The 20,336-nt window shown below is 49.9% G+C and overlaps 1 protein-coding gene across 2 annotated transcripts in view; it reads right to left on the bottom strand.

Annotated features, from left to right (window-relative positions):
- Capn9 (calpain 9) overlaps nucleotides 1–16,573 on the bottom strand; it is a 40,376-nt gene extending 23,803 nt beyond the window's left edge. The window contains exons 1-6 of one of the 2 annotated variants that reach the window (XM_085681894.2): nucleotides 16,274–16,573; nucleotides 7,979–8,048; nucleotides 5,887–6,005; nucleotides 3,878–4,011; nucleotides 2,052–2,220; nucleotides 889–972 (exon numbers count right to left, since the gene is read on the bottom strand). In XM_085681894.2, the coding sequence (XP_085538020.2) occupies nucleotides 889–972; nucleotides 2,052–2,220; nucleotides 3,878–4,011; nucleotides 5,887–6,005; nucleotides 7,979–8,048; nucleotides 16,274–16,486 (789 nt within the window). In that variant the 5' untranslated portion in view covers nucleotides 16,487–16,573. The remainder of the gene's footprint in view (nucleotides 1–888; nucleotides 973–2,051; nucleotides 2,221–3,877; nucleotides 4,012–5,886; nucleotides 6,006–7,978; nucleotides 8,049–16,273) is intronic. The other variant, XM_048450217.3, reaches the window with a different exon arrangement.
- Nucleotides 16,574–20,336: the final 3,763 nt, after the last annotated feature.

Below are 20,336 nucleotides of genomic sequence, written 5' to 3'. Positions count from 1 at the left end.
AAGAGAAGATTCTTCTTGGTGTTGGTGTGGGTAAACCTGAGCCAGTAGGAGGCAAGTCGGCCATTCCTGAGGCCTTGGTAGGAAAGGGAGACTCTGGAGACTCTGAGAAAGGATTTAGAGGCTAGGAGGTATCAACTAACCAGAAATCTTATATCAGTTTATTGTCACACGCTGAATGAGAGTTGTATTTTGACATGTAAGAAGAATCCAAATAAGCCAGAAATGTGTCTCAGTTGGTAGAGCTTGCTTAGCATGCACAGAGCCCTGAGTTTGATCCCCAGCACCACAGAAACCAGGTGTGGTGGCACACACCTGTAGTCTCATAACTGAGGCACTTGGGTGGTAGAAGCCCGAGGACCAAAACTTCAAGACCATCTTTGACAATATAACAAGTCCAGGGCCAGCCTAGAGTACGTGAGATTCTATCTCAGACAAGAAAAAAGGAAACAATTCAATCCTCAGAGTTTAGGAGCTCACAGCTATGTAATCATCCAAGCCAACTCCTGTCAGAAATCTCATGTTCAGAAATGAGCAAGCACCTTGTCTGTGGACAGAATGCAGAAGCAAGTGGATCTCTGTGAGTTTGAGGCCAGTCTGGTCTACAGTGTGAGTTCTAGGACAGTCAGGGCTGTTACACAGAGAAACCCTGTCTCCAAAAACCATCAAGCAACCAATTAACCAAACAAAGAACCGTAAACTCAGATCAACTGCAATTCCCAAACGGTGAGTTCGGAGTGAGATCATCTGCCTGCTCTCTGGTTCCTGCCTGCTGTGTTTCACCCCAGCCCACCTGTGTTAGGTAGTTTGTTCTCTGCTCACAGCAAATCTGAAGACCGGTGTTGTCCTGTTTCCCCGACCTCAGTCTCTTGAAGTGGGCCCCACCCCTACCTGGTCCAGGCCAGTCACAGTGTAGGCGTGGCCCTTAATGAGACCAAAAGGTGTGCGGGCTTCAGATTCAGAGGCATCCAGGATCTAGAACAAAGGAAGACCAGAGGGTCATACCCATCCTCTGATCCGGACTCCCCGAATCGGCCCTAGCCCCAGCCCTATGCCCAGCTCGCACACCCCAGTCCTCAGTTCCACTAGGGCAACCATGTATGTATACGTCTTAGAAGTTGGGGGTGCAGGATGCCCTAATAGGTTCATCAGTGATAGACAGCATGACCAATCTCTTCCAAGGGTGTCGGGGGGTGGGGGAAACGACAACCACATAGATTGAAATGAGTTTACTTTTCTACTTCCAAACAGAAACTCGCCACCCTGGTTATAGATGGGTAAATGGACCCCACAGTGACACAGGAGAGGCAAACCCTGGTGACGTGATTTGGTCACAAAATATGAATCTGCAGGAGAAGTGTTTACAAAAACCCGGATTTTTACAGTTAATCTAAAAAGAAAGGGAAAACTTGAGAAGCTTCCAAAAGCAGAGGGCGTGAAATTATACCTGCATGTGTGTCCCAGGGCACAGAGGAATTAGAAAAACGCTGTTGGCTTTCTATCTGGTGGCTTTTTTTTCATGGCATAGAAAGTAAAAGGAACACATTTCAGAAAAGCACACCAGAGAGTCCCTTGGGTGGGATGATGTCAGCGTTGATGTGCAGTAGTGTGACAGCACTGGCGCTGAGCACAGCCAGCGCCCTGACTGCTGTGCTGCTGTGCTGATGGGGGAGCAGCCCTGGGTTTGATAGGAGACAGAGACCCTGCGCTTCCAGACCTCACGTCTAAACAGCCTCACTTGGCTGCAGGGATATTTGCCTTTTGCAGCCCAACAAGCATTAAATAAAAGCTTGAGTTTGCTTGTTTGTTTGAGACAATCTGGCGTATCCCAGCCCGTCCTCCAGTTATGGAGTGGAAGATGACTTTGAACTTCTGAGTCTCCTGCCACCTTCTTTTATACAGTGTTGGGGACGGGTCCCAGGGCTGCCTGTAAGCCAGGCAAGTGTTCTATCACCTTGTGTGTTAACTAAAGATGGCCATCTTCCAGATACCCAAGTCCCTTCTGGGTTGCCGCTTCTGCCTGTTGGTGCTTAGATGGCCAGCCAGCCACTTACATCTATGGAGCAACCCAGCAAGGAACCACGCTTCAAGGCCTTCTCCAGAATATCATAGAAGTCCTCTGGAGCTTCCCGCATTTGGAAGGTCTCGGCCACACCCCCAGTGAAGTCTTCCATGGCCTCCATGGTGCTGCCCCCCTTCAGTGCCTCATAACTCCCGTTAAGCCTACGAAGATGGAAGAGTGGATTTGAGAGGGTCGGGGGACAGAGAGAGGGTTTGCTCAGTCCGCAGAGCGCAAGCCGGACTCTGTGAGGAAAGGCAGTGGTTGGTAGTGGGGCAAGCCCTGGGCACCAGTCAGCTGAGCAACCGAGGCTGGCAAGGGGAGGAGTCTGTAGAGTTCTCCCACAGTCTTCCTGCTGAACATGCTTTGTGTGTTTAAACTGCTCACTTTTTGGTTTGTTCTCCTGCCTCAGCCTCCTAAGTGCTGAGATTTGTAGCTGGAATTTTCTTTGGACTGCTAACCAGCTCCCCAAATAAAGACACAGAGATGTATTAATTGTGAATGCTCAATCTTTGCTTAGGCTTGTCCCACTAGCTTTTTAAGTTTAATTTATCCTGTTTCTATTCATCTACGTTTTGCCTCGGGTTTTTTTTTTTTAACTTTTCTTTCATTCTATATTCCCACTTTCCTGCTTCCTCTGTGTCTGGCTGGTCCCTGAAGTCTCCCTGGCATCTCCCTGGCATTTCTTTCCTTTCTTCCCCAAGCCTAAATTCCTCCTCCTACTTACTTGCCCAGCCCGGAAGTTCCACCTATATCTCCTCCCTCTGTATTGATCATTCAATTTTTTATTAGATTAATCAGGTGCCTTTAGGCAGGCAAGATAAAACAGCAACACATCCTTACACAGTTAAAAAATGCAGCACATCGTTATATAGTTAAATATTCCACAACGGGGATGGTTTCTTATTGTTCTCTGTTGAGATAGGCTCTGATTCCATAGACCAAGTGGGCCTCAAACTCATAGCAATCCTTCTGTCTCAGATTCCCCAGTTCTAAGACTGTAGGAATAAGTTACCACATTCAGCTTCTAATTGAAAAAAAAAACTTAAGACACAATATTGCTATATATCCTGGCTAGCCTGAAACTTGCTATGCAGGCCAGGTTAGACTCAAACTTATGTTCATCATCCTGCCTCAGTTTCCCCAGAGCTGAGGTTAAAGACATTCATCACCATGCCCAGCTTCTTCTTGAAATGTGTGTGTGTGTGTGTGTGTGTGAGAGAGAGAGAGAGAGAGAATGTATGTGAGCAGGTGTTGTGTATGTGCACATTTGTGTATGGATGCATATGCCTGTGTGCACACACAGAGATCAGGAGAGGGTTATAACTGTCATGTCTATCACTCTCCTTCTTGTTCCCTTACAGGGTCTTTCACTGAGCCTGGGGCTAGGACAATGGCCAGCAAACTCCAGAAACCTTCCTGCCCCTGTTCCCTACAGCACTGGGGTTACAGCCGTTCAAGGCCAACCTAGCATTTTGTATTTGCACGTATAACCTACGTTTATACACACACACTTCTCACCTCTGCCTCTGATGAGAGCATCTACCCTGTGTTCCAGCTCCCTCCGCCCACATATGCTATAGGTCCTTCCGCACCGCTGGGTAACCTTGCCCTCTGAAGGCTAGCATCTGGCTTTTCTCTAACCTGCCGTACATTTCATCAATTGTTCCGTCCCTGTGGACCGCTGCATCAGGCTTTTCTGCCTGTGTCCTATGAGATGTGAGCACTCCTCCCTACTAACCATATCAGTTTTTCCAGCAAATGTCCCTGTGAGGGGATGAGCCTGGGCCTCCAGAAGCAGGAGGCGGGAGCCCTACTCACTTAGCGTAAGCTTTCTCCAGCAGTGCGCTCCAGAACTCATCGTGGTCAGCGGAATGGAGGAAGACCAGGCGGTCCCTGAAGGTCGGCAGGCGGTCATCGATCACGACATCCAGCCATTCGCTGTGCTGCCAGAACTGGTGCCAGGGCAAGATGAGGTGACAGGGTGAGTCCCAAGGTGTGACCCTAGTGGTAAATGCTCACCCTGTGGGTCCTCCCTCTGAGCAAACTTCCCTTGTGCTCCAAGGAGAATCTTATCTGGTGTCACACGCAGGGCCACATGAATGTCATGGCAAAGTCATCTGGGCGTCATAGCAGGGTAACCCAGGTGTCGCAGCAAGGCTACCTGGATTTGTCCACTCAGCCATATACTGGGCTTACATCCACCATAAAATTCAATTCCAGGACTGTGTCACCATGGAAGCGGGTGAGAAATCAGTCACAGTAGACATATCTGTGTTCTGAGCTAACACATCTTCTTCATAGGACACCAGGTTAGGTGGCAGGGGAGGGTGGTGTATGGGCTCAGCTCTGTTCACACACAGCCCTGTCTCTGTGTACACTCCTACCTTGTCCTGGCCTTCATTATACCACATTTTCCAACCCGCATAGTCCCCCTTGGTTCATAGATAGAGCTCCAACATGAATGTGGATGGACTTGGTTTTCCTATGTGCCATGCATGTAGAAATGAGGGTCATATGGGTAATGAACCTGAGAGTCTGTTTGGGTGTATGCATGTGTGAACATAAGCATTTATGGGCTTGAGTACCTATACACATACTTATGTTTGTGAACATGTCTGTGAGTATTCATGTGCATGCATGAAGTGTGTGTTCATGTACATGCACTTGTGAGTTAATTCATGTGTGTATACCCTTAAATGTGCATTGTGTGGGTGTTCTAGTTGGCATCAACTGTCAGCCCAGCACAACTTGGAGTCATCTCAGGGCATAGCAGTGGAGGAATTGCCCAGACTGGGTTGACCTGTGGCCATGTCTGAGAGCTTGTCTTGACTGAAAACTGATGTGGGAGAGCTCAGCTCACTGTGGGGGTCCCGCCCTCCGCAGACAGTCCCGCCCTATGTAAGACAGCTAGCATGCACTAGTGAGCAAACCATTGCTCCATGGTGTCTGCTTGAATTCCTGCCCTGACTTCCCCTCAGTGAAGAGCCGTGACCTGAAAGTAAAAGCTAAATAAACCCTTTCCTCCTCTAGGCTATTTCTCCATCAAAGGGTTCTATCACAGAGACGGAGAGAAACCAGTACAGAGGGTGAGCACATGCGTGATTGTGTGTGGGACAGAATGTGTATATGTGAATGTGGGGGTGAAAATATGTGTGTGTGTGTGCGTGTACACGCATGTGTGAGTGTGCATATATGTGAGCTAGCGCATCTATGTGGGTGTACTGTGTGTGAGTCCACAGGTATGATAAGGCAAGAACATGCATTGCCTGCATGCATAGAAGCATGTGTGTCTTTGCACAGGCATGTTAGTGCGTGTATGTGTTTATGAATGCAGGTAGGAATACACACATATGTGAGCCTATACACCTATGAACGTGTTTGTACATTGTGCTCATCTGTGTATTACACGTGTGTTTACCTAGGTGGAGAGATCAGCAGAGGAAGCAAGACAACAATAGGATCAGACTCCTGGGACAAGCCTCACCATCAGCTGTCACATAGGTCGTGGCTTGTGTGACCTTGTTTCTCAGTTTTCTGTTTGAAAGCCTCCAACAGCTCCCCAGCTGCACTTGCTCAGTAAAGGGAACCGCTCTGCTTATGAGACATGCCCTGGCTCCCCAGAGGAGCAGCCAGGTTTCCCTGAGGACACTGTGTGCTTCTCCTTTCCTGATGCTTGCTGCCTCTAGAAATACCCCCAGAAGATTCCCACGGGTCACCATAGGACTCATGCACACAGCTCCCAGAGCTGCCAACAGTACAAAGCTGTACACACTTTCTCCTGAGCCTCCTTCCCCCAAAACAAACCCAAAGACTCAGGCTTTCCTTACCTGGAAGTGAAATATCCCGGCATAGCCGGAGCCAAAACCTTGGTCCTGGGGAACCACCCTGGCCAGCGCTTTCTGGTTGAGGGTTAGGGAGGCAATGGCCGCCAGGAGCCAGCAGTCTCCTGCAGAGTGAAGGTCACATAGACATCAGACTTTCTGTTGCTGATTCTCAGGAGTCAGTTCTCGAGGGGTATGGAGACACATTTCTACTTTTCTAGAAACAGAGTGACAGGAAATCCCTCTGTCCCTCCACCTGTCCAGCCTGCTCTTCTACCGTGTTCTGTGTGCCTCCTAGACACTGGGGCAGCGTTTGCTGAGTGGTCGTATCTCATCTTCATAAGGTCTTAGAGCTGCATGCTGTGTCTCAGTCGCTCTGGAGCCGGGGTGGGGAAAGGGTCTCGGAAACAACCGAGTGGTGTCTGCTACAGTCCTGAGCTCCTGCCTCTCCTAGACCAGGCTTGGTTCAGCTCCAGGGAGGCTCCTTAGCCTTCCTTTCTCCCTGTCTTCTCTTTTTCCTTTCTTGATCTTTTCTCATTCTGTATACCAGGCTGACCTGGACCCCATATGTAGCCTAGACTGGTCTTGAGCTTCTAGCAGTCTCTCCATTCATCTATCCATCCATCTCTGAATGATTTATATATCACCTATGCATCTCTCACTCATCCACCTCTAGCCACCATCCATCCATTCACCATTCATCTGCCTGTCCATCCATCTACTGTTCTTCATCACTATGTACCTATGCACCATTTACCTATCCACCATTCTTCTGTCCATCCATTCACTGACCATCCATTTCTACCAATTGTACTGTCTATCGTCTGTCAATCATATAGCATATCTGCACATTTATTTATGTATGATCGATCATTTTGTATGGTATATCTGTCAGTCTATCTTTCACCATCTATCTGTATTATCAATATATTTTTTTTTGAGACAGGGTTTCTCTGTAGCTTTGGAGCCTGTCCTGGAACCAGCTCTTGTAGACCAGGCTGGCCTCAAACTCACAGAGATCCTCCTGTCTCTGCCTCCCGAGTGCTGGGATTAAAGGTGTGCGCCACCACTGCCTGGCTATATTATCAATCTTGTATATCTGTTATCTACCATCTATCACCTGTCTATTATCTATCATTTATCATCTGTCTATCTACTTGTTATATATTGACTATCTTTTATAGTCTACCTATATATTATCTCTCTTCAACTTATCATCTACATATCATCTACCTATTGTCTATTATCTGTCTTCAATCTATCATCTACATATCCATATTCTATCTATCTATCTATCTATCTATCTATCTATCTATCTATCTATCTTTCTCAATCTAGTCTATGTGAAGAAACTCAGTGAAGACATTGAGATTCCAGTGTTCTAACCACAAGGATCACTGTGACAGCCTGGGCTCTGAGCAGCTCAATCTACACAAGCCATGCTTCCTTCTTTAGTAGATTCTATGATGTGTTTGCTTTTCACATATCCAGCAAGAGTAAGTTTTGCCCTAACTCTTGTTGCACTGGACTGATTTCCCTCTGGGAGCCTGAAAGTCACTGTGGTGTAATAGCTAGAAGCGAGGTTTCTGTAGACAAATGGCTTTGCAATCTGACTGCTGGCTGTCATTCATGACCTTGGACATATTGCTTGGTACCCTTGCCTCAGTTTCCTGATGTGCAGTCTTGGGGAGGTATCTGGGAAGAGGAATAAATGTGTGCAGTCTTAGGAAGTATATCTGGCAGGTGCCTAGGTTCACGGTGCAGGCGTCAGTGAGCTATGAAACCATGAGGTGACGGTGAGGAGCTGAAGGGCTGGGAGCCTCTGAATCAGGTGCAGCTTTAAGGGGAGGCTCAGCTCTCTGGAAACTTCTGGACAGGCCCAGAGCCCAAGCACCACATACCAGAAAAGCAGGAGTGACAGGGGTGGGGAGGCCACTGGACTCCCTGCAGGGAAGGAAGCTGAAGACTAGGGAGGGAGTGGACAGGGTAGCGGCCTTGTTCTGCCCAGCCCTGTGCCCTGATCCCAAGGGGTCTGTGCTGTTCTGACTCTGTGGCACTTAAGTGGCATCCCCTGTTGTCCCCTCTCCTCTCTACTTACCCAGTTCCCCTTGGCAGATGTCAGTCCTGGTGGCTCCTCCAAGAATGAATTCTGGGTTTTGCACAATTTCCTGGAGGATGAGAGTGCCTTAGGGGAAGGCCCAAAGCATAGCAGCCGTCACAGAGAGAAAGACAGCCCTGCCCCTCAGGCAAGAAGATTCTCCTGGAAGGACAGGAGGAGGGGAAACTGCCAGGGATGTACACTCTGACCTTCCTGGACTCAGCTTAGTCCATACCCAGCTCAGCTCAGGGGAGAGCCTGGCACCGGCACCTTCCTCTATAGAAGCTCATACCGTATCTCACCAGGAAGTGGGCTGCCAGCCACATACCAAGCCTCGGTGCGGGGCCAGGCACAGGCTGGTTTTATGTAGCCCCTTACCAGGCAAATCACCAGCTCTCGGTCTTTGAACTCTTCTCCATGGAATGAACATGTGATCAGCACCTCAGGCCGGCATCCCCACACCCTAACCAGATGCTTTCCTTTCCCAACAGATTGTCTGTATCTGCACACATCTAGAGGGATGTCTTTATGTCACACATCATTTCATCCACATGTACTATGAACACATTACTCTATTAGGAATTTAATGTGTGTGTGTATTTTATGCATATTACTATAACATTAGCATAGAAACCTAATATGGAAAGTTCTATATAAAACACTAAAAAGTAAAAGCAATTCTACGAAACGTGGGGTTTTTTGAGACAGGGTTTTACTATGTAACTTTAGCTGTCCTAGAACTTGCTATGGAGACCAAACTGGTCTTGAACTCATAGAGATCCTCCTACCTCTCTGCCTCCCAGATGCTAGAATAAAGACCTGTGCCACCACATCCTCCTAAGATGTGTATATATGAAAAAGTGTTTAAAATTTCAGAAGAATGAAGTCATATGACATGAAGCACGAGATGGCAGTCACCTATCAACAGAACAGCAGGGGTCTCAGGACCCCTGACGTGGCAGAGGTAATAGCTCCAGTGGGAACCTTTCCTGATCAGCCATTTTCTGCCCCTTCATCTGTGCTGGGCACGGCTCCCAGGGCTCAGCATGCTAAGCAACTGCCCTACCACCCATCTACATCCCCAGCTTTATTTTACTTTGAGACACGTACACATTTCATGAAGTTGCCCCAGCTGGCCTTGTACTCCCCAGTCTAGTCCAGGCCAGCCTTGAACTTGGGTTCCTTCTGCTGGTTGCTGGGATCATCTCACGTCCTCATAGTAGTCACTAGAGCCACCTACCCGATAGATTGCTGCCTGGGGCGGGGCCTAGGCACTGCTGCCTGGGGGCGGGGCCACGGCTCTGCTGCCTGGGGCGGGGCCTCGGCTCTGCTGCCTGGGGCGGGGCCACGGCACTGCTGCCTGCGGCTCATCACACTTGTTCTTTCCTCTCTCAGAAACTCAGGCCCTGCAATTTAGACACACTGTTTCTGGGCAGCGAGAGTTGGAAAGTGTGCGCGCTGTTTCCTGGAACAAATCTGCTGCCACATTCAGTTTGCCTCAACTTGTCCTACGGGTCTTGATTTCTTTCTCATCCTTCTCCTATTCCAACCCTCTTTTCTCTCTCCTTCCTCCCTCCCTCCCTCTCTCCCTTTCTTCCTTCCGATTTTTGAAACAGAGCCTCACTATGCAGCCTAGCCTGGCCTCAAACTTGTGATCTTCCTGCTTGCACTCTTTTCTGCCTTTTTGAACGTCAGACTCTGTCCCTGGCACTTTCCCCAGCACAAGTGAGAGAGAGAAAGTCCGTGTGATCCCTGAAAGAACCATCAGTCAGCTGTCAGGGCAGATCTGGAGAGCACTGTGCCTGATGTGGGACCAGAAGGCCTAGGGGAGGCTAAGGCTCAGAGACCTGAGCATCTTCAGGAGACGTTCCCGTTCCCATACCTGTGGAGGTCCAGAAGCGAGAAGAGCATAGCCTGAGACTCACAAGGGCACTCTGGACACAGAGAAGGACTCACTTTAACTGGATCAGGGTGACTTCAGGATGGAAGCAGGATGGGTAAAGCTAGAATTGAGGAAGGGCCAGGGCTGGGACAGGAAGTCCCCAAGTGTTGTTTTTAAATCCATAACTCAAGTAAAATTTTATCCTTCTCAAAGATCTCTGATGCAGTTTGACAGCTGAGAGGTTTTGTCAGTTTAAAAGGACAACCTCACCAAACAAATTTCAGTAAAATACAAAAACAAGACCTACAAGTTATAAAACTGTGAGGACAAATACAAGTTAACAAATTTCTCTCTCATGCTGCCTTTCATAGTCTTAAAAATACTTGTCATTGTGCAAAAATATCTGTCACAGTCATTCTGACATAAATACGCTACTGTTTATCCAATGTATATGTCTAAAACTTCTGTTTTCACCAACCCAAAGAATTCTTGTGAGTTCCAGGGAGCTGAATTGAAGGATCTACCTTAAACAGGTCAAATACACACCCCTCAATTCCCTGATCCTAATTTTTTTTCCCTTAATGTAACTTTTCTGTGTTCTGCCAATACCTTAATCAGGTGTAAGAGACACCAGACATTTCCATATCACAAACACTGGACAGGAACAAACAGACCAGCTACTCCAGGATGTGACCAGCACCCAGCCTTCTCAGGTTCCCCCCCCCCACAAAGAATACACCCACAAATAAGCAGGAAGCAGTCTTGAGAATCCGTCCCAATTTCTTTAACCTGTGGTGCCTAACCTCCTGCCTTTTTCTTATAAAAAAGAGATGGGAATGTAATGATTTGTTCTATCTCTTTAAGAGACAAGCCACGCCCACTCCCTCCCCCATCCACTGAGGCAGGCTGATCTTCAACTTCCAGCCTGAGTTCTTTCTCTTTTCTATCTCCCTCTCGGAGAGGCAGCTTCCATCTCTCCCTTCTCTCCTCTCTCTCTCTTTCTCTCTCTCTCTCCTCTTCTCTCTTCTCCCCCTTCCCTTCCATACTTCCATAACCCACTTAATAAATATCCAACCTTGCTCTGCATCTCTCATTCATGGTGTGCCTATCCATGTCTCTGTCTCTTGCCTACCACCGCGTGTCTCCCTGCGCTGGACCAGCCACCACTCGGGGACCTGCAGTTGTCCCTGTCTGGGATTGGCTGCTCTCGGGACCCCCTGCCCACTGCCTACCCCCACATGGCCTGCTGCCTGCTGCCACTGGGGATTCTGCAGCACTTTTAATTTTTCCATGACCCCAGGAGTCTCTGAGAGGATGCTGCGGTAGCTCCAGCTGCAGCTCCTCCTCCTCCTAGCAGTTCAAATGGTCTGCTTCCTCCCTCGGCTTGGTTCCCAGAGAGATGGTGGGAGTGGGGAGTCTACTAAGGCCAGGGGCTGAAGTGAAAGCTGCTAGCTCTCCATGAGGCTCTCAGGATGTGGTAGTTTGGGGGAGTGTAGTCTCCCAGGTCACCTACCTCGGAAGGGCTCTGTGCCTTTATTTGTTTCTAAAGTGTTCATGTGACCTTAGGGGGAGGGTTCTGGGGACAGTTTGTGCTGTTGGCTGGGCCAGAAGCCCAGGCCTGGCAGAAGACCCACACGGGAGGCCAACTTCTCCCCTAGACCCTGCACAACCTTTTGTACCTGCCCGCAGCCCCAGAAACCTTGGAGTCCGTCCATTAACTGACCCCATCCGCCATGCCCAGGGCAGAAAACGAGGCAGCAGAACAGCTCCTCCTCCATCTCTGTGTCTCAGGGTGGCTGTGTGTACAGCAAGGCACACTGTTGTCCTCGGCTGCTGTCCTCTCCCAGGACATACCCAGCCTGGTATGTCCCCTCTTACCCCTGGGGACACCAAGTTCCTTTCTCCTTCTCCCCTCCCCCACTCTCCTCCACTCAGGCTGAAGGTGAGGCTAAGAACCCACCACCTCTGATGTCCAACTGGTTTTGTGTTACCTTTTGCCACACACAGCTGTGTTTGACAAGAAGGAGGGCCACTCTGCCCACAGCCCATAAAGGGCTGACATAAGCGATTGAGATGTGCCCTGTATGAGGTACACACTTAGCCACAGGCTTTCTGGAGGCTGAGGCAGCTCAGGGCCTCTCTGTAGGCCTGCCCTGCATCAGGCCCGACACATCCACCTTGACAAGACAAGAGGACTCTCGGGGTTCACCATGGCTGTAGGGCTGAATGAGGAGAACAGGCTCTTCGACTAGGAAAGAGATGAATGTTTGGGGGACAATATGTAGATAGGGAACAGTTTGGGTCACACTCACAGGGGAGGCAGATCCAGTCCTAAAAGAGTCCACAGGATGGGCTGTGGAAACAGAGACTGGAAACGGAATGTGAAGATTACAGGCGTGGTTTGGTCCCAGCCTCAGTCAGGAAAGGGCAGAAGGACCCAAATTTGGAAATACCTTTGCAAAGGGTATGTGGCAGGCACCTTGGAGGCTGAGCTTCAGGGCCCTGCCCTCCGGATCAAAGCTTCCTAGTGTCGGGAAACTCTGGATGGGTATCAGCCGTGCAGATGACAGCAGCTTTCAGGGCTGCGGGCTTTCTCAGAGTCCCCATGGCTTTAGTAGTCTCCAACTCCAGTAGGAGGGACAAAGGCCTTTAGGGTCCAGGTCAGTGGTTCTCAACCTTCCTAATGCCGTGACCCTTTAATAAGCTCCTCATGTTGTAGTACAACAGTACAATTATTTTCATTGCTGCTTCATAAGTGTAATCTTGTTCTTGTTATGAACTGTAATAAAAATGTCTGACAGGCAGGATATCTGATATGACACCCCTGTGAAAGGGTCTTTTGACCCTAAGGGATTGTTGTTACACACAGGTTGAGAACAGCCACCCTAGTGGAACAATGGTAGTGTAAGTTTAAGGGACTCCCAACCACCCGGATGTTAGTGTAGTGTGAGGCTGGGACTCCCAACCACCTGGATGTTAGTGTAGGTGCAAGGCTGGGCCTCCTGAATGAGCCAAGCAGGGCCACAGTGGACTGTTAAGGACTTCACTGGCTGGCCTGAAGTCATGAGCAACTCCTGCAAGAACAGTATGGCCTCAGCAGGAGGGCTGAGAGAGGAGAGAACAGACTGTGGGGAGGAAGAAGGGCCAGGGCAAATTGAGAATGGAGGAGCAGAGGGGCCAGCATCTGGGAACACCCTGGAATCCTGACGGCTGGCCGAACCCACATATAAAACCTTTGCTGCACCCAGAGGTCCCCAGGCCAGACTCCCACATATTGCAGAGATACAGTGCCAAGATCTACAGCACATTTGTGCATGTAGGTACACACAGAGGGATTCACATACACAGGATACATGCAAATACACATGTGTGCACACAGACACCGGTGCACAGACACATACACATGCATGAACACAGAACTACACATGCATATGGTACACAAATTCACATGTGCATCACATGCACATAGGCACGCACAACACACTTGCAAATGTACTTTTGTGTGCACAAAATGTACACATATATGAACCCATGTGTCAAGAGTGTGGCTATTGAGGTCGGTGGCCCAGAAGCTTCTAGAGCAAGTACTTCCAACCTTTTCTCATCGCGTGAACAGGAAACGTGATTGTATGTGGCATCCTAAGATGGAAGGGAAGCTGGTTAGGTCCAAAGTGACCAGGCCAAGCGTGACTATCCTGGGAGGAGGCATCGACTTTCCAAGAGCATTTTCCCAAGATCTTGATTACCCAGCAGTTCCCAGAATTGAATGAACTGCGCCTGTAGTCCATGGCCCAGGCAGCCGTTCACCTCTGGATGGAATGCACCCGCCGCCTGAGAAGTTGCTCGACACTGGACAAAAATGTATCCATAGCCCGTAGCCCAGGCAGCTGCCCACCACTGAGTGAAATGCACATCCATCCCGGCCAGCAGCCATGTACCTATTTATCTTTGTCCTGAGGGCTGGAAACCAGCCCAAGAAAACCTGAAGGTTACCAAAGTGCCACCGGAGGTCACTTCTCTGTGTCTTAGGACCTGTGCTTTTTCACATTAGAGATGTCCATTTTCTTCCATAGCACAGAACAGTCTATCCACCCACATGGTCCAAGTGTCTACCTTTACCACCATTGGCCACATGCAGAAAACCAAACTAACATCAGGTGTCTTTCAAGTGCCCAGACAGAGATCCTGGGAGCCTTCACCGTGTCCTACCAAGACCACTGAATGCTCTTTACCGTTCCCCACACATAAGACACCAAAATAGGACTCAATACTGCACCTTCCCATGAGGACCACTGCCTCACTGATGGAGGCCAGGACGTATGTACACAGACACATATGCATACATGTGGATATATGTGTACATGCAGAAGGGCACACAAATACCCATGAGTGTACACAATACACTCACAATCTAAAACAAACATATACATGTGTACATACACTTATAAATTGCACATTGCCCAGGACAGAAAATAGCAGTGTGTATTGGCTAATTTTTATCATCTTGATACAAGTTAGAGTCATTGTGGAAGAAGAAACTTCAATTGAGGAATTGCCTCCATCAATTTGAACTGTAGTGGGGGCATTTTATTGATTAAAAATTGTTGTGGGGGTTCAAGGCCATTGTGGTAGGTGTCCCCTTGGGCAGGTGGTTTTGGGCTGTGTGGGAAATGTAACTGAGCAAGCCATGGGGACCCAATAAGTAGGCAGCGTTCCCCGCCCCCATGATCTCTGATTCAGGTCCTGTCTCCAGGCTCCTGCCCTGAGTTCCTGCTCTGATGTCCATTTATGATGGATTATAAGCTGTCAGGTGAAGAAGCCCTTTCCTCCCCAGCTGCTTCTGGTCACGGTGTTTAGAAGAGCGGAAGAAAGCAAACTGAGACAACCCCACTGGTTTATAATGAAAGACCCAGGAGCCCTGATGTCTTTCTTGTGTGTGTTTTTAAAAAATATTTATTATGTATACAATATTCTGTCTGTGTGTATGTCTGCAGGTCAGAAGAGAGCACCAGACCTCATTACAGGTGGTTGTGAGCCACCATATGGTTGCTGGGAATTGAACTCAGGACCTTTGGAAGAGCAGGCAATGCTCTTAACCACTGAGCCATCTCTCCAGTCCCTCTTGTATGTTTTCTAAAACTTAGACATTGACATCACTGAAACGATGTGCAAGAGGCAGTGGTTACGGTAAGGAAGATGAGGACTGAAGGCTGGCAGGATGGCAGAGTGGGTAGAGCACTTGCTTATGGGCCCAAGGACCTGAGTTTGACCCCCAAATCCCACAAGGTAGCAAGGAAAAGAGACTCCCAAGAGTTGTTCCCTGACTTCCATACATGTCTATGGCATGTTTGAGCCTTCAGGCAGAGTAAATAAAGGCTGGTGAGAAGGCTCAGCAGGTAAAGGCACTTGATGCCAAGGCCAATGGCCTGAATTTGATCCCTGGGACCCACAGAGTGGAAGGAGACATGTTCCTGCAAGTTGTCATCTGACTGTCACATGACCATTGTGACACTCATGTGCACACACACACATGCACACATACACAAGCAAATGAATAAAAAAATAAAATGTCAAGATGAGATTCTGAGTGGCTGACGATGGAGAAGCACACAGCAATGCTAACAGTGAAAATATGCTGTTTACTAAGGACACTTGTGTGCCCGCCAGGACCCACCTCAGTCATCTCTAGGTGAGGCAGCAACCAGTCCACTGCCCCTCCCCGCACACACAACATCTGTTCCCACCCAGAGGGTGCAGCATCATGGCCCTGGATCCCAGGGAGGCCCTGACTAATCAGGGCTGCAAATATTGACCTTGTGTCCTAAGCGCCAGCTGGTGCCTCCTAGGCACCACACTGGAGGTGGGGTGTCACCCACTGGCTTTGTCTCCCTGGGAAAGTAGCTCTGCTTTACCTGGAGTCCAGGTATCACATACTTGCCAAGAACCTGTAGCAGCATCCACCTAACCCCCTGGTTCATCCTCAGCTCTGGACCAAAAGCTTCAGAGCAGGGCTGGCTGTCTCCTAATACATCACACACCTCAACTGACCCCCGAGCGCCCCTCCCCCCCACGACTCCCGCACCTGCCTTCCTGGATAGTTTACCTCTGTGTTCTGATTGACCAAGTCACCAGAGCGCTGTCCTTGGGCTACAGCTCTGATCCTGCTCACAGGTCATAGATGAGACCTTCCCTCTCTGTGTCCCCAGATGCAGTGGGACTCAGAGCTGGAGGCCAAATGTTGCGGCTGGGGAACAGCTGAAGGTGTCTTCAACCAGCACTGTACCAGAAAGCCTCCCACAAAGGACAGAAAGTGGTCTTACTAGTGACTGGCTCTTCTCCATCCCCTACAGTCTGCCCCCCTCTCTCCCCTTATCCCTCTTCCCCCTCCTGTCTCCTCCCCTTCCTCTACTCACCCCTGGTCGTTTCCACACAAAGGGGACCTGGGGCCTCTCGCTGTAGAACAGGGAACTGTTGCTGGCAGGGAAGTCAGCATCCTCAAACAAGGTTCCTGACTGCAGGCAACCCTGCCTCAACTGTTCAAAGCTTTGACCCGAAGAGTGGATGGTCCGGGCATCCCCAGGGACTGGGTGTGGCTGGGGCCTCAGAGACCGATGCAGGTAAGGCATGACTGCTTCTCCACAGCCTGGTAGAGGCAGAAGATGTGAGAGATGAGGAGAGAGTGGCCAACAAAGAGGAACAGCCAGAGGCCCTCACCCTGGCCTCCACCAGCTTGCGGGGCACCTCCCTGTGTAACGAGATAGGGCCCCTCCCAAATGGCAAACACCGAGTGAGACCTCTGCCCACTCAGGCTCTGAGGAGGCACAGGCATCTCTAGAGCATGGCAAAGTCTGAGCAGAGGGAGGAGGTACCTGTGTTCGAGGCAGTGGGAAGTTGCTGAAGGACAGGCAAGGCAGCTTCATAGGGAAGGCTAACAAGCAACCAAAGGGGTTCAGGAGTGTGGGACCCAGAGTCAGAGCAGAGTGGCAGAGCTTTGCGGTTGGAGGGACCTGGGTGAACGACAATGCCACACTGCCAGCAGAGCTTCCAGGGCTCTTGTGAACACAATCCCAGCCTGACTTCCATCAGGGCTCGGCAGCCTCTTCTGCGGCAGGCCAAGTCCACGGAGCGCCGCCTGTGATCCAGCCACTTGCTCGCTTGACAGTCACTTTGCCGAAGCAAGTGTGTTGCCACAAAGATGAGGTTAAAGCCGTACTGAGCCTTCCCTACAAGGAATTGGCTCAGCTTGGGAAAGTGCTTACTGCCCATTCAACAAGGAGCCGAGTTTGAGCCTCTAGGATCTACATTAGAAAAAGCTGGGCATAGTAGCATCCACTTGTGATCCCAGCACTGAGAAAGTGGAGACAGGTCTTGGGGCTAGCTCAGCCAATGAGAAATGTTGTCTCAAAAGAACAAGGCACTCCAGCAGGGGTGGCACACATCTTTAATTCTAGCACTCAGGAGGCAGAGGCAGGTGAATCTCTGTGAGTTCCAGGCCAACTTGGTCTCCAAAGTGAATTCCAGCATAGCCAAGGCTAGCTATTACACAGAGAAACCCTGTCTCCAAAAAGAACAAAAACTAAAACAACAAAAAAAACAAAGAAAAGAGCAAGATATGAGGGCTGGAGAGATGGCTCGGCAGCTAGGAGCACTGACTGCTCTTCCAGAGGACCCTAGTTCGATTCCCAGTACCCACGTAGTAGCTCACAACCATCTGGAACTCCAGTTCTAGGTAACCCAATCACTTCTTCTGGCTTCTGCAAACACTGCATACATGTGGTACATATACATAACTCAGGCAAAACACCCATACAGATAAAGAAATAATAACAACAATAAGGTTTTTGGCACCAGAGGAATAACACCTGAAGTTGACTTTTGGCCTACACACACACACACACACACACACACACACACACACACTCCTTACAAAAGCGTGAGGTCCTGGTGGTTTGGCCCCCGAGACAAGTGAACTCAGCTATAAAGCTCCCCTCCAGACCCTACACTCCCCACGTCCCTTATCACATCACACCCTCCCTCAGGATCTTGAAGCTCTAGGCTTGAGAGAAGCATCGAGGCATCTCAGAGGGAGACCCGGGCACTGCCTAGCACAGGCTCTCTTCCTGGAGCCAGGACAATGGTGCCTGAGCAGTTAGCAGGGCCTGTGGCAGGGTCTCCAGGTCTAAGGGAGCCACTGGGAAATGCCGGCTGGGTGTCTGGCTGAGATGAGGATGATCCCTACCTTTACGGTGTCCCGTCAAACTGACTTGCAAGAAACCGTGTTGAGACGATTGCCCCATTGATGGAGCACATGCCTAGCGTGCAGCAGGCCCTGGCTGGGTTGTCAGCGCCTCCAAAACAGGCATGGTGGTCCATGACTGCAATGCCAGTGCTAGGTGGTGGGGCAGGAGCAGCGAAAATCTAAATTTCCGCAACCTGGGCTATCCTGGGGTAGAGACCCTGTGGAAAGAGGGGAGGGGAGGAAGAAGGAATGAAAGAAAGAGGAAAAGAAAGAAAGAGGAAAAGAAAGAAAGAGGAAAAAGAAATAGTCTAATTTTTCCCCATCTGAACTTCATGGTCAAGTTCTCCAGAGCAAGGCCAGTCCCTCAGAGGCTTTCTGTTCTCGCACACTAAGGTTTTCATTTGAATGTGCCTTACCGAATTGCAGCAACTGAGACAGCCTTCAGGGTGCAAAGAGGTGAAAATCCATAGCTCAGGCCGAAGGTCTGTCTCATAGCCAAGGGTCGTCAGTGGGATTCCCTTCTGTGGGAAGACAGTTTCATGCCGTGTGATGATGACATCACCTTGGGACAGGGTGGCACAGTAGGATGAGGCGGTCACAGGACTCTCTGCTGGGGCCCAGACATGTGTGCCGATGCTGCGTACTGGGAATGACAAGTATCCCACTGTGTGGGGGACAGAGCCTCTGGGTTCAGGGGACGAAAGTGAGCTCACTGTGTTGGACCAGGGATCAGGAGACATGCTATGGCTGTAAAGGGGTGGCAGGTGGCGGGCATGGGGATTGCACACTGACTGGGAAGGCAGCCTTGGGAAAACAGCTCTCTGGGAGGGCTGATCTGAAGTTTGAACAGAAGAAAAGAACACCCTTTCCCTTCCCATGGTGCTCTAGATGAGACAGGTAGAGAGGGGTGATGTCGGGAGTCATGAGAGCCGCCCACCAACAGGGAGCGCTGTTGGAGCTAGACCTGAAATCATCTTCCACAGCTGCAGGTATGGCTCTGGTTACCAAGGAACCAGATGATACAGGAGCCTGGCTGCGAAGAACCACCCAGGCAGTAAGGAGCCCATCAATCACAAGACTTCACCCGGAGGCAGGGCAGCTTTCCTTCCTCCTGCTAGGGGATTTGGTGCCTTGGAGCAGATGCTCGCAAAGTCAAGTCTTGCTTCCTACAGAGACCCAGAACTGTGGGCTGTGTCTCCAGAGATGGTCCAGGACCGTGATGAACATTCCTGGTTGCTGCAACTGGCGAAGTCCGCCTAGTCCTTGAAGAGATTTTGCATAACTACAGGAGAAAGTCCCCATGATGACAGGCTGCACACAGCCAGCCCTCATGAAAGGGGGAAGTGAGTTCTTCCCTCTTCGATAGGAAGGATTATACCTCTTGGTTTTATCTGGTACTTGCCTTGACCTGACAGCATTCGCTAGCGGTTAATATCACTGCCTGGAGCTGAGGGAGGGCGATAGGAGGCTGCGGCCCTCAGGCTCTGGCCTGGCTGAGTGTGGATGAAAGCAGAAGGGTGGAGTGGCAAAGGGCACAGTGCGGGAGGTTACATCAGGGATAGGGTCAGGTCACCTTTGCTCTTTAAAACACACACATACACACAGACATTTACTTGGTGTGTGTGTGTGCGTGTGTGTGTGTGTGTGTGTGTGTGTGTGTGTGTACTTGTGTGTGCTTACGAGTTTCCTAGGACAATGTAAGATGTCAGCTCTCTCTTTCTACCATGTGGATCCCGGGGACTGAAGTCAGGTTATAAGGCTGGGATCCAAGTGCTTTGCCTGCTGAAACTGTCTTGCCACCTTTGTCCTCCTACGTGGCGATCCTTGCAGTCACAGACTGCGTGGACATGCCTGATGACAGGTACGTCTCCTGTGAGTAAGGCGAGCCCACGCACAGCCACCTTGCTCCAAGCTCTCCTCCCTGTCTCCCCTCCTTTTCTTCCAGTTCTTTGCATGTGGGAAGGGTGCATGTGTGTAAGGTGGAGTGTGTGCCTATTTGAGGTCAGAAGGGAACTAACTATTGGTGTTGTTTCTTAGGGAACACGCCTTTTCTTGGGGGGGGGGATGGTGTCTCTCCCTGGCTTGCAACTGACAAGAGTAGCCAGTGAGTGCCAGGGATCCAACTGTCTCTACCTCCCCAGTGATGGGGTTACAAGCATGCACCACCATATATTTCTCTCTGTGTGTTTCTGTCTGTCTGTCTGTCTGCCTGTCTCTCTCCTCTCTCTTTCTCTTTC

The sequence above is a fragment of the Myodes glareolus genome, chromosome 22 (genome assembly GCF_982192425.1).
Source record: "Myodes glareolus chromosome 22, mMyoGla1.1, whole genome shotgun sequence".
In the NCBI taxonomy this organism is placed as follows: domain Eukaryota; kingdom Metazoa; phylum Chordata; class Mammalia; order Rodentia; family Cricetidae; genus Myodes; species Myodes glareolus.
Note: the sequence above shows the minus strand (reverse complement) of the source record. Positions and strands in the feature narration are given on the sequence as shown.